Raw genomic sequence first — 14,534 nt, forward strand, 5'->3', positions numbered from 1 at the left:
AACTTAGGACCTAATGAGCAATTTGGCTCTTTTACAAATATATTGGGACTAGGTGCCTTCCAAGGACTCTTGGAACTTATTAAACACACACAACCTCTTAGTTAACCCATAGCAACTCCAAAGAAAACCAAAATGAAGGGAGGAGCCCTGCACCAATAGTCCACTAGGTCAATCTCAAGAGTTTTCTAACTTTTGGTTTTTTACTAGTGACTTGAATTCCCCCCATTAAATTTTATATTTTATGTAGTTTCTAGAGGGAGGTACAGGAGGGGGAAGGTTGAGGGGTGGGGATCTAGAACTACCTCCACCACCAAATCTAGGGGGATTATGCAGGCCTTGATTATTAGCTAAAGCATCGCATCTAGATGAGCAAAGGGCTAGATGGAAGTTATACAATCAAAGAATAAGCCCTTGATAAGAATGGTGAAGTTATTTCCTTTCTTCTTTCTTTCCCTAACAGGGCTCACTTTAGAAGAGTGAAAAACAATAACTAGTTGCAATTGGTGATTTTTCCCAAATTGGGTCTACGTTAAATCTTTGTGTCACTTGTGTTCATGCTATTTCTTTTATGTGTGTGCAACTAAGTTAATTAATGTTAAACACAGTTAATACCTGAAGATCTGCATATTCAATATTTGTCGAGTAACAGTTGATATTATAGTGCTTGCCAAGTTACATCATATTGTTAGTGTTAACCAAGTGCCTGTGTGTTAACCAAGTAGCAACAGTTTCAATAGAGCTTATGTTTTGTATTAACATCTAAAGGATCTAAGATTTTATTTTTGTGCTAACTGATTCACCCCTCCCCTCTCAGTTACTCCTCTTATATTTTCAACAAATGTCATTGTCACAAAAGTGACTCAATGAAGGGAAATGATAAAAATAGCAAACCCACAATCTACTTTCTAAAGTTAGGTACTTCATTCCAACCAAGCATACCTCAACTTAGGGTTCATGAAGCTTCTCACAACTAAGACCCCCTTTGTGCTTAACTGGTTCTTCATCCTCCTTGAAGAATCTTTTCAGTCTCATTTCGTCTAAGATTTTTGCCATATTATGCCATTTCCTTCCCTCAATGGAAATCTTAGTAGCTATAGCTTTGATAATGTTATATACTCTCTCATCAAGCTTTAGTATGCACATATAAGATTTTTTAAGTAGAGTATGTATCTTGCCTCTTCTAATACCAAATTATTCATTTTTGTAACTTTGTTACTTATTATGTAAAATTAGATGATCCATTCACATTCCAAATCTCGTCTTGAATTGTTATAATAATTCATAAATAGTGCATAATCTTCAAACATCATGGAGTCGGTATAATAGAAGTGCATGCGAAAGTGGTGCCTTAACTATTTATTATTTATTCTTCAAGATACTTAAAATGTCATAAAATAAGGCATTGAATGGGGAGTTCCTGGGAAAAAGGTCAAAATTGTGACTTTTAATTAAAGTATCTCCTACAATGGGTGCAATCACAAGGCATTGGGTGTCCTCAAGGAGCACCTAGGATTGAAAGCCAATCAAAATTATAGTTTCTAAAAGAATCTACAACACACTAGTGGTATAAGAAATGTAAGAGAAATTATGTTCTATTTATAATTGCTTGACCACGACAATGTTTTTTTAGATTTTTTTTTATGAAAATTTAAAATTTCAATCTTTGTTTACTTTAGTGAGTCAAATAAAATTGGATATCCATTTTATATAATTTTGCAACAAAATTTTCATAAACAATTATTTATTAAAAAGTCACAAAAATATTATCTTTTATTTATATATATCAAATATGTCTCTTAGATCATAGGACAAGATCGTCCAGCTTTTTTCTCAATTTTCTTGAAGCGCTTGATTAAAATATCTATTTTTCTCTCAATTAAGTTTTGAATTAAAAAATTCACAAACTATAACCAATTTCATACAACTTCCCTATCAAAATGACCCACTCGAGTATTAGTTAATTCTTTGAATTCTCCCTGAAAGTCAAGTAATGATTGTTTACATTCTAGTGATATTAACAATTAGGGTTAAATTAAAAGTAAGACCATCGGGCCATATCTCGAATTATGTGATCATGTGTAGTCATTTTGGAGCTCAATAAATCTACCGTAGTGTGTGAGAATGATTACAGAGAGGTGTCCTAATAGGCCTTTGAAGGCGTCCCCTAAAGATACCATTACAATATCATCAATCTATTTTATTATTTGAAGCTCATCATGTCAATGTTCACTAGAATAAATTGCTTGAAATCAATTTCAGATGCAACACAGATTTGTCCTCGCTCTGAGAACACACTCAGGCTCTTAAAAAATGGCCAAAGTATGACTTCTGTCAAATCCTTTTGTGAATATTTACACATGATCTGATATCTGATGTTTACATGCAACAATAAATTTAATTTGCTCTGTGCAATGGATGCCAAACAACTTGCAACCATAAAATGAATGTAGAGCACTTCATGGTGCTGAATGACAAAAATTATGCTTTCTTACTGCTTACTCTAAGTCATGAAACACATTTATCTGTCGGCACGAGGTTTATACAATATTTCTGTCTTTATTTGACATGCTATGCCCGTGCTATCGAGCACATAGAATACAAGATAACAGGCGAAATTTTACATAGGCACAAAGTACAACTTTTGGACATTGCTCAGAGATCATTTATTGATGATTCAACTATGATATTTCAAGCAAGTTGTAATGCTGAAGACAGCTAACTTGGTGTGCACTCAAACGGATGTACGGTCCCTTCTGCAGCATCATGCATGCTAAAGCGTTGCAGAATTTCGAAAGGCCTGAACGCAGGACAAAAGTTAGTTTCTACTTTATGCATTCCTACATAATTTCTTGGCAAATATGTAATCTTGAAGTATTAAGCAATCTGAATACAAGCCATGTTTGCAAATTTTACACAAGTGTACCAGTAAGAATATTAAAGAAATAGGGCTCCCGAGAATAGTTTATAGTGATTAATTTTAGAAATCAAGTGGAATTGAGAATCCTTTGTTTTATGCGCAATATTTTGCAAGTGGCACTCTATGGAACAAATTCAAAGTAGCACATGACAAAATATTAATCAGAAAGCATTATAATGATTACAGTTTTCCCAACACATGTTGCTTGACTGATGATTAATACAATTTCTAAAACAGATTGGCGATCAGAGATGCCCTTTGTTTATGCTACTTTCAGGAAACAATCCATTTCCTGGTGTGAAAGTTTCTTAATATCATCCCTTTTAGCAGTTTGGTAAACCTACAAGGCATATCTGTCTTTTTTTCATTATAAATAGAACTTTGATTGTCAAAATTGATAGTTTCAGAAGAGGTTCTGAAAGTCATTTTTTGTTTACAAGGTCATGGTTTGTCAGAGTTCGAGGATTAAGCACTTCTATTCCCATTTAGCAATATTTGTTTTAGATAGAAATTTATAACACTGAATGTTAGAAAGTTTCTCATGTGATTTCTTTTGTTATCAATACAACAGAAAACTTTGAACTTCTAATTATAGATAATTTGTAAAATTTATGGATATTTCTTTCCTTCTCTCTCAAGGATTTCAAGTTTTTAGAAGACTTCTTTGAATCCCCCACCATATTTTTAAATTGTTTCTCATTTGTATGAACTCTTACATTTTTCTTGAACTTTTCAAGGGTACTTTTGAAGCATCAAAATTTGCTAGGAACTCTTTCTATACTTCCTCTCTTCGTGATTCTACGAATTCTAGTAACTTGATTTTATGTAAAGGTCAGCCTCATTCATGCCACCTTTTTTTGGGATTGTTTGCAGTTATCAATAAATATCACAACCACCCATACACAGGATATAACATATTGCAAATGATGATGATAACGAGGAAATACAATATTGCATTTGCTAAAATAATAACATTGATGACAAACTGAATATTGAATAACTTAATTTGATATTTAGTACTGATAGTGGAAGCCACTATTACATGCAATGCAACTTATTCCCTATTTATATTCAAAGATAGACAACAATTTATTGCCTATCAAATAGTGTAGTCACAGATTCAGTTTCAGATCTGATATGCACCTTTTAGGACATGTATGACTCCCTTAATGCAGCTACAGATATATATGGCACTCCCTCCACCCTTCTTCAATCCGTATGGCCATGTCTTAATAATTGCAGACTGATAAACTGATTTGCTGAAGTGCTGCAGGCAGATATGGCCCCTTTGTGATTGTTCCAGACTTGTACAGATTCCTGTCTGTGATTATGAACTGGAACGGCCAGTTCTGATCATGTATGGCCCTTGCAATCAGCTTCCCAATCGATGCAGCTCTATTCTACGCATTGTGTGACTTGTACGACATGTATTGAACACCCCAAAATGATGTAATTTGATCTCAGCAACTCATTCACAGCAGATCAAACAATAGCACCATTCTAAATCCTCAAATCGAACTCTCCTAGCAACTGAGCAATGAAGTAATAAATACCTTCTATAATCAAAATTTATGTTGAAACTCAATCAAATCCTCCTAGCTCTGTCTTTCCAAAAATGAAGAGAATGATGGTAAGAAGGGTTTTTTTCCTCCAAGCTCAAGATATGAATTCTTCAAACAAATTCATGCATCTCATATATTTCCAAAACAAGCCAAAAGAGAGGTCTTAAATCTATTTTAGAATGCTCTCACAAAAGTTCACACTCTCATTCTGTCAATATGGGATAAATAGACATAACACCTTTGTTACGACTTAAGCCTCCGAGTAATTTCAATATTTACCACAAACTATAGACTATGCATTAGTAAAGTTAAATAATTAGTTTTAACTTCTTTAGTAAAGCACAATAAATTATATAAATGATGAATAAAATTCCTATCGCATTAAACACATACCATTGACATGTCACTGCCATTGGAGATCCAATCATGCCCAAAATGACTTGCTATAAATAGTAAGTGTGCCTCAAATAGCCTCAAAACACCTTAGAATGATCTGAAACTGAAATTGCCTAGGCCAAATGGCTTCTAAGTCCCTATCCTAGTTAGCCTAAAAGACTATGGGGAAATTTGAAATAGGCTAACGAAAACATCATAAAATGAATGCTAGAAAGGGCACATTACAGTCTTGATGCAAGGAGGGCAAAGAATAACTAGAGCCAAAGGCACACCCAACAATCCAAACCAACGTTGCAGAGTAAACACAATGGAAGCAAACACACAAAGAGAACAACAACACAGGGAGAGAGAACAATATTCTTTATTGATTAATCAAATGATCAACATACATGCCTAGCTGTAAGGCCTTCTGGGTTACGGCCAGATATAAAATACATTCAAAATCTAAGATCCAACATCAAATTTCCACATCCAGACACATGCAACAAATTTTTGAAACCTTCCCGTTCTACTCAAAACTCTCCAAAAACTACCCTAACTCTAAGCCTAAACACTCTATTTATATTTGCCAAAACGGCTTACAGAACATTCTAGAACATTACAAAATAGAAAAGTTGACCCAACAACAGTCTAGACACATCCCAAGACAAGATCTTATCATAAATGTCACGATTGGAATAAATCCCGCAAGTCAGCTTGCACCAAAAACGTAGAAAACACATCCAAAATACTGACACTCGGCATCAACAGGATAACTCGGCACATGAAGGATAGCTCGGCACATGAAGAATAGCTTGGCACACACTGTGGAACTCGACACACACTACAGAGTGAGATGGTACAATATGCTAACTTGAGTGTTAACATGACGTGGGATTACCTCAACTCAGCTTAAATTGCAAAATATTTGGCACTCAGCAATTGTTGCAACTCAACAATGACTGTAACTCGGCAACAATTGGCAGAATGAACACAAATGAGCAGAATAACACGTCAACCCAAGATGCTCCTGCATCAAACAACCAGGGTAGAAAGAAATGATTCTCCTGAATCATTGAGATGTCACAACCTGAGTTGAATTCAACTCAGATTGAGAAATCCATGTACCATCTTCAACTGGTCTGTTCTTCCACTTCACCAAATATTCATAGTACTCTTTTCCTCTTATGCTTTTACCAACTCTCTGATCCAATATCTGTTCAACCTCTTCAATTTGTTTCTTAGAATAATCATCAGGTACAACAACTTCATCATTTGACTCATGATACTTATACAGATCAGCAACATTGACTAGAGGAGATATATCCATGTCATCAGGTAACTCAACTTCATAAGCATTTCTACTGTCAAACTTCTTCAAGATCTTACAAGGTCCAAACTTCTTCATCTTCAGCTTACTATATGTTCTAGCAGGAAATCTTCCTTTCTTCAAATGAAACAGCACCTCATCACCAACTTCAAAAATATGATGTCTTCTACACTTATCAGCAGTCTCCTTGTACTTCTAATTACTTTATTCCAACTTCAGCTTCACTTCCTTATGCAAAGACTCCATAAAATCAACAAATTCTTCTCTTCAACACTTCTCTTCACTAGCAACATCTATTAAATTTGATACTCCTCTGGGCTTCATTCCAATAACAATCTCAAAAGGTGTCTTCCTTGTACTTCTATTCATAGAATTATTATATGCAAACTCAACTTGTGCCAACACCATCCACCACTATGCTTTTATTTATTTAATTTCAACCTCATAGAACTTCTAGGGATACACAATTGAATACCTTTGCACAATATACCTTCTTGAATAAAATATTCATCATACTTACTGATGTGATCTGTTAGATTTGGTGCTTTGTACTCTCTCTATGCCTCAGAAAAATCAAGATCAGTATCATAAAACTCTTTCACCTCATCAAAACCAAGAACTTCAACCTTCATTTCAGTCAACAAAGAACGTTTTCTACTCAATGCATCAACAACTTTGTTAGTAACTCCACTCTTATGCTTAATCACAAATGTAAAACTTCGCAAATACTCAACCCACTTCATATGTCTTTGATTCAATTTATGTTGACTTCCCAAGTACTGTAAAGCTTTATGATCAGTATACAACACAAACTCCTTAGAAATCAAATAATGTCTCCACTTTTTCAATACTTGAACAATAACATAAAACTCTTGATCATACATAGAATACTTTCTTTTAGCATCATTCAACTTCTCACTAAAGAAAGCAACATGCTTACCTTCTTGACTCAATACAACTCACTACCACTTGCATCACATTCAACTTGAAATACCTTATTGAGATCAAGCAAAGCCAATACAAGTAACTTAGCAATCTTTTGTTTCAAAGTCTCAAAACTCTTAATCAGCTTCATGTGTCCACTTGAATTCTTTTTTATCTCCTCTCATTGTTTCAATCATAGCATTACAAACAACAATGAAATTCTTTATAAACTTTTTCTAAAAACTAGCCAAACCATGAAATGATCTTACCTCACCCACATTCTTAGGTGTAGGCCATTCCAAAATTGCTTTAACCTTCTCAGGATCCATCCTCAAACCATCAGCTGAAATCACAAATCCCAAATAGACAATCTCCTCTTGCATAAAAGAACACTTTTTCAGATTAATTATCAACTCCTCTTTCAATCTGTGCAATACTTGTCTAACATGCTCAAGATGTTCTTCGTTAGTCTTGTTGAATATTAAAATATCATCCAAACAAACAATCACAAACTTACTCAAAAATCTTTTTAGAACTTCATTCATCAATCTCATGAAAGTTTTAGGTGCATTAGTCAAACCAAAAGGCATAACCAACCATCCATACAAACCATCTTTTGTCTTGAAAGTAATCTTCCATTCATCACCTTCTCTGATTTTGATATGATAATAGCCACTCTTCAAATCAATCTTGGCACAATACTTTGCTCCACTCAAACAATCCATTATATCATGCATCATAGGCATAGGAAACCTATATTTCACTGTGATCTTGTTAATAGCTTTGGAATCAATACACATCCTTCATTCTCCATTCTTCTTAAGTGCTAATACAACAGGTACAACACCCGGACTCAAACTTTCTCTAATTAATCCCTTTTGCAGCAATTCATGCAGTTGTCAATCTATATGGTACTTTGTTCGGCAAACTAGCTCCAGGAATCAAATCCATACAATGAATTATACTTCTTACTAGTGGTAAACCATTAGGAATATCCTCAACAACAATCTCTTTATAATGATTCTTGAGTGAGAAACATGGAAAAAACAGTCAAGAAACTGGTAGATCAAAACTACATTATTTTGAAGACTGTGGCTGACAACTTCAACACCCTGCTGAACAACATGGAACAGAGTAAAGGCCAAGAATCCCCTGCTATGAATGAGGACCAGGGCATGAGCAAGCACACAAGGGCTAATTTGTAATGTCCCCTTTCTAGCATTCATAGCATGATGTTGTCGTTAGCCTATTTCCCCACAGTCCCGTAGGCTAACTAGGACATTAAAGGGGCTTAGAGGCCATTTGGCCTAGACAGTTTCAGTTGCAGGTCTTTCTGAGGGGTTCTGGGGCAACTTTGGGCATACTTACTATTTATAGTAAGTCATCTTGGACATGGCCGGACATTCAGTCACAGTGGTATGTCGATGGTAATTGTTTAAAATCGACAGGAAAACTTATTTATCATTGATAAGATTTGTTATGCATTGATAAAGCCATTTTATAAAGTTAAATTTAAATATTTAACTTTATTAATGCATAGACTATAGTTTGTGAAAAATATTTAAATTAAAAGAGTTCTCTTTATTTTTATAACACATTGGAGACATAAGGTACATAAAGGGAGTTATGTTTTATCCCACATTGAGAAAACGAAGGATTGAGCTCTTGTGAGAACACTATAAAAGAAATGGAAGAGCTTTTTTTTGTATGCTTGGATGAAGATTAATGTTATGTTGCTGGATATCTGATTATCGGGTTTGGAGGACAGAATCCCTCTTTGCTAGGATTCTCTTCGCTATTGGAAGACACAGTCAGGAGGATCAAGGGTGTTTTCACTTCGGGAAACACACTGGGTTTCATTTGGGGCGTTCGCATAAAGAAATTTACGAGGGTTTGAGATGCAGATCTGAAGTTAGTTATTGCTATAGTGCCGCATGAACAGTATTTTGCTACAGTTGGCATGAACAGTATTTTGCTACAGTACGGCGTGAACAGTGTTGGTATCAAGTTTACTTGTTTTTCCGGCTGATTAAAAGTTTGGAGGGCTGCCGACTACATCTGCAAAATACTACGGCAACTAATTTCAGGTTTCTTCTGTCAAATTTTGATATTTTGCATAATAATTGTTGAATACAAGTCTGAATAGTTGTTGCAGCCTTTAAGGCAGCTGTAAGTGCACATCTACATTTAAAAATCACCCTTTATCAGCAGATTGAAAGAGTTTTCAGATTTTTCATATACTGTTGAATGTGTGCCAAGTGTTTGTGAAAATGTTATGATGTGTATTATGCATTTTAATGTCACTTCATAGTTGTTCCTAAATCTACTCATTGGAAAGCAATTTATTGAGGAAATCAGTTTTATGAGTTTGCATACAAAGTGGCTTGACAATATTCCTTAAGTTCAATTTCTACAAGTCAAAGTTGGGAGGATATTACAGTGGTATCAGAGCTATAAGTCCTGCCATCCTGTGGAGGTCTCATAGGAAATTTGGAACTGGCGGATAGAGGGGAAAGTGTTTGATGAAATGTCAAAACACTAAAATCAGAGCATTTATGTTTGAGCATGCGACAGGGGCCTTATAATTTCCGCAATACCAGAGCAAGACAAAGTAGGAGTTCAGACCTGCAAAGCAAACAGTCTAGTTCATCCGTACAGGGGGGTATAAAATCCAGTCATACAGACACAGCGGAGGTATTCTTTGATCAAGACAGCAATATGGGTGACTGAGATGACAAGAATACAAGATTAGGTGGAGGCGGGAATGCCGGTCCAGAGCCTGGAGAGGAAAGATTCTTACAGTTATTAGAGACCTTGGTACAGGGTCAGCGAGTAGCAAAACAAAGGTCACAGGAACAGAATCAGAGATTGGATCTTATGATGCAGATGATGGCTCGTCAAATGGGGTTGAATGCTAACATGGGTGGAAGAAATAATCAGAATGGTAACAATCAGAATGGAAATGATCAGGATGGGACACATAATGGAGATGAACAAGTTGGGAACAATTTCGGTCATGCACCCCAGCGAGCTAGGACAGTGAGTTCAAGGCCCATGATTCATACATTTCCTCCTAGAGCTCCAGAGCAGCTCGTACCAGAGCCCCAAATTACTGATATACAGGACCAGTTGAGGAGAGATTGGGAAGCCGGAGGGCCAGATTTTACTGCTGCAATTACCTTTAGGGAGTATATGGATGTGCGGATGAAACATATGCCACGTGGACATGACAGGAACCAGAGCTATGAGCTACGGAAGAAAGTAGGGAGACTTGAGTTACCATATTATGATGGCTCAGGAAAGTCTACAGCAAGAGCTTGGGTTCAAAAGCTTGACACATACTTTCAATTGAACCCTATGCCTGAGGAAGAAGCTATTAAGTATGCAGCAATTCATCTGGATGGGTTAGCACACGAGTGGTGGCATCATGGTATGGTCACTATGGAACGTGCACACATTACCTCATGTGGAGTTTACAGAGAGGTTGATTGAACGTTTTGATAGGAAGGATCCAGAACTCCATTTCAAGGAGTTAGCTCAGCTTAAACAGTGGGGATCATTGGAAACATACATTTCAGAGTTTCAGAAACTTGCAGTGTTAGTAACAGATGTATCTGAACGGAGGATACTAGTTCTATTTATGGATGGGTTAGCTGATCCGTTGAGAGGGTGGATTAAAGCTCTCAACCCTCCCACTTTGCAGGAAGCCATTAAGAAAGCTCGTGACATGGATTCCTCTTCATCTTCAAAAAATAAATTCCAAGTAAAGAGTTTCCCTTCAAGGAAAGATAAGGACAGGAAACCTTTTCATAAAGAGGTTCAGCCAGCTAAGGAGGAAAGTAAGAGGTTGGACAATGAGACACTTAATGATCTCAGGAAGAAGAAGCTTTGTTTTCATTGCAGGGAGCCTTGGGATTTGTCACATAAGTGTCCATTGAAAGCAAAAGCTAAGCAGATGGATTACTTTTCAGCCGAAGAGTCAGTAGATGGAGATTCAGAGCAGTCATCCGAATCAGAGGGAGATGATGTTAGTTCTTGACAGGAGGAAGCATGCGGTGATAGCAGGATAGCTCAGTTGTCAAGTATACAGGAGGCCGTCACTTTCAGAGTTAGGGGAACCTTGGATGGACAGAGAGTTGTGGCACTCATTGATACAGGGGCGACACATAACTTCATTGATGAGAAGTTTGTGACACGCAGAGGGCTACATACAGAGGAGCATAGGGGATTTAAGGTGATGGTTGCCGATGGCTTCAAAATTGAATGTACCAAGAAAATCTCCAACTTGCAGCTTCGTTTGGGAGATTATGACATGACAGGAGATTTCTTTGTGGTCAACATTGGTGATCAGGATATGGTGCTTGGGATGAACTGGATGAAGTCTCTGGTAGAGTTTACATTTAATCTTGAGAAAATGGAAATGAGGTTTGAGGCAAATGGTAAGAAGATAGTGCTCAGAGGTTTTTCAGATGGGAGACTTCGAGTGGTGTCACTCAAGCGGATGCAGAGTTTCTTTAGACATGAACAGGTGCAGTGGGCAGCAGAGTTTAGAGTAATGCCTGAGATGACAGAGCGGCATAAACAAGAGTATCCACCTGATGTACAAAAAATAATAACCAAACATGCTAAGGTGTTTGGTGAGATACCTCCAGGGAGACCCTCGGATAGGGGAATCGAGCATGTTATTGAATTACAGGAAGGGGCTAAGCCAGTTATCATCACACCTTACCGCCATCCGAAGAGATGTAAGGCTGAAATAGAAAAGGCAATTAAGGAGTTGATTGACATGGGGCACATACGGCCAAGCAAAAGTCCTTTCGCTTCTTCAGTAGTATTGGTGAAGAAGAAGGATGGTACAATGCGGATGTGCATTGATTATAGGGAGCTAAACAAGAAGACAATCAAGAACCGATACCCTATCCCGCGCATCGATGAGCTTATTGATGAATTGCATGGTGCATGCTACTTTTCCAAGATTGATTTGAGATCCGGCTACCATCAGATACGGGTTAGAGAGGTGGATGTGGAGAAGACAGCTTTTAGATGCCACTATGTACATTTTGAGTTCTTAGTCATGCCCTTTGGGTTGACAAATGCCCCTGCCACTTTCCAGTCCTGTATGAATAGAGTGTTCAGAGATCAGTTGAGGAAGTTTGTGTTGATATTTTTTGATGATATACTGATATACAGCCGTACTTGGGAGGAACATTTGAAGCATATTGATACAGTGCTCAGTATTCTAGAGAGGGAGTCATTATATGCCAAGATGAGTAAATGTGAGTTTGGGATGACAGAGTTGCTCTATCTAGGGCATATTATTAGTGCAGGAAGTGTTCGGGTTGACCCAGACAAGATCAGGGCCATTTTGGATTGGCCACCACCGAGGAACACTTCACAACTCAAGGGATTTCTCGGGCTTTGTGGGTTCTACCGCAGATTTGTGAAGGGATTTTCACAGATAGCAGCACCACTTACATATTTGACACGGAAAAATAGTTTCAAGTGGTCAGAGAGGGCTCAGGATTGTTTTGACAGGTTTAAGGAGCTGATGAGTACATGTCCTGTTTTAGCCATTCCAGATTTCACCAAGACCTTTGAGCTGCAGTGTGATGCCTCGGGAGAGGGCATAGGAGCTGTTCTCATGCAAGACAAACATCCCATCGCATATGAGAGTAGAAAATTACGAGGTGTGGAGAGAACCTACAGCATCTACGACAAAGAGATGCTAGCAATCATGCACGCGCTAGCTAAGTTCAGGCAGTACTTAGTGGGAAGCCGGTTCACAGTAAAAACAGATCATAATAGCTTGAAACATTTCCTTGGATAGAAGGACCTTAATGACAGGCAACAAAAATGGGTGAGTAAATTACAGGCCTATGATTTCGACATAGCCTATGTCAAAGGGAAGAAAAATATTGTTGCAGATGCTTTATCTAGAAGGCCTCATTTGCTTGCTGTTGGGATAGTCATGGATGATTGGAGAGAGATGATCTTGGCAGAATATGCTAAGGATAGTTGGGCATCTAGCATTATTGAGGGAGCTATTCAAGATAGTCGATACACTTTCGTAAATGATTTGATCATCTACAAGGAAAGGATTTATTTAGTACTCGGGTCTACTATGAAGCAGAAGATTTTGAGGGCATTTCATGTTTCACCAATGGCAAGACATCCCGGATTCTTTAAGACATATCGGCAGGTGAGAGAGCGCTTCACTTGGAAAGGACTCAAATCAAAGGTGCTTCAGTTTGTGAGGGAATGCCCTGTGTGTCAGCAGAACAAATAGGAACATTCTTTTCCCAGTGGTTTACTACAGCCCCTACCCATACCAGAGAAGAAGTGGGATAGCATTTCCATGGATTTTATCACAGGCCTTCCCAAGGCACAGGGTCGGGATTGTATCTTTGTTGTGGTAGACAGATTGACGAAATTTGCACATTTCTTTGCAATTTCGTCTACATATTCAGCAGCACAAACAGCAGAACTATTTTTTCGAAAGGTATTCAGTCTACATGGGATACCACGGAGCATAGTCAGTGACAGAGACAGCAGATTTATGAGCCACTTTTGGCAGGAGTTGTTCAGGTTATGTGGAACAGAGCTCACTCCGAGTACCAGCTACCACCCCCAAACTAATGGGCAGACAGAGATAGTGAACAAATAGGTTGATGGGTACCTTCGAAACTACATTGCAGGAGAGCAAAAGGCTTGGGTGAAGTGGCTACATCTAGGGGAGTACTGCTATAATACCTCTTTCCATATGTCTATTCAAATGTCCCCTTTTATGGCACTGTATGGGTATGATGCTCCTAATTTTTTGGATTTGTTATTTGGGGACAGCAGGGTGCCTAAGGCCAAGGATACTTTGCAGGAGTGCCAGGACATTATGCGATCCTTGAAGGAAAATTTGCAAAAAGCACAAAATCAGCAGAAGCAATATGTTGATCAGCACAGGGTTGAGAGGTCTTTTGAGGTGGGAGATATGGTGTACCTCATGTTACAGCCGTATAGATAGTCCTCTCTCAAGAAGAGTGGAGCAGAGAAATTGAAACCACGCTACTATAGACCGTTCAAAGTAATCAGGAGAGTGGGCGAAGTAACTTATGAGTTGGAGTTGCCTGCAGACAGTAAAGTGCATAATGTGTTCCATGTGTCACGCCTTAAGAAGGCATTGGGTCACAATGTGGTGCCTTCAGTAGTATTGCCACCTCTTGATGATGAGGGAAAGCTTATCTTGGTTCCCGAGGCCATACTTGACTCCAGGGAGAGGGTGCTTTGCAGGAGGACTATCAAGGAGTATCTAGTGAAGTGGAGGAACCTACCTGTCGAGGATGCTACTTGGGAAAATGAGCAGATATTGCAGCATCCAGAGCTGAAATTGCTTGAGGACAAGCAATTTTGGGAAGGGCGGACTGTAATGTCCCCT

General features: G+C 37.9%; 1 protein-coding gene across 1 annotated transcript in view; it reads right to left on the minus strand.

Moving 5' to 3' along the window:
• Positions 1 to 2,217: 2,217 nt before the first annotated feature.
• The window catches only part of ASG2 (transducin family protein / WD-40 repeat family protein), a 273,819-nt gene continuing 261,502 nt past the window's right edge, over positions 2,218 to 14,534 (minus strand). Inside the window, exon 19 of the mRNA XM_089815239.1 lies at positions 2,218 to 2,797. Coding sequence (XP_089671365.1) covers positions 2,716 to 2,797 — 82 coding nt within the window. The 3' untranslated portion in view covers positions 2,218 to 2,715. The remainder of the gene's footprint in view (positions 2,798 to 14,534) is intronic.

This window comes from Cupressus sempervirens, chromosome 2 (assembly GCF_028749045.1).
Source record: "Cupressus sempervirens isolate cs-2001-9-10 chromosome 2, ASM2874904v1, whole genome shotgun sequence".
NCBI classification, from domain to species: Eukaryota; Viridiplantae; Streptophyta; class Pinopsida; order Cupressales; family Cupressaceae; genus Cupressus; species Cupressus sempervirens.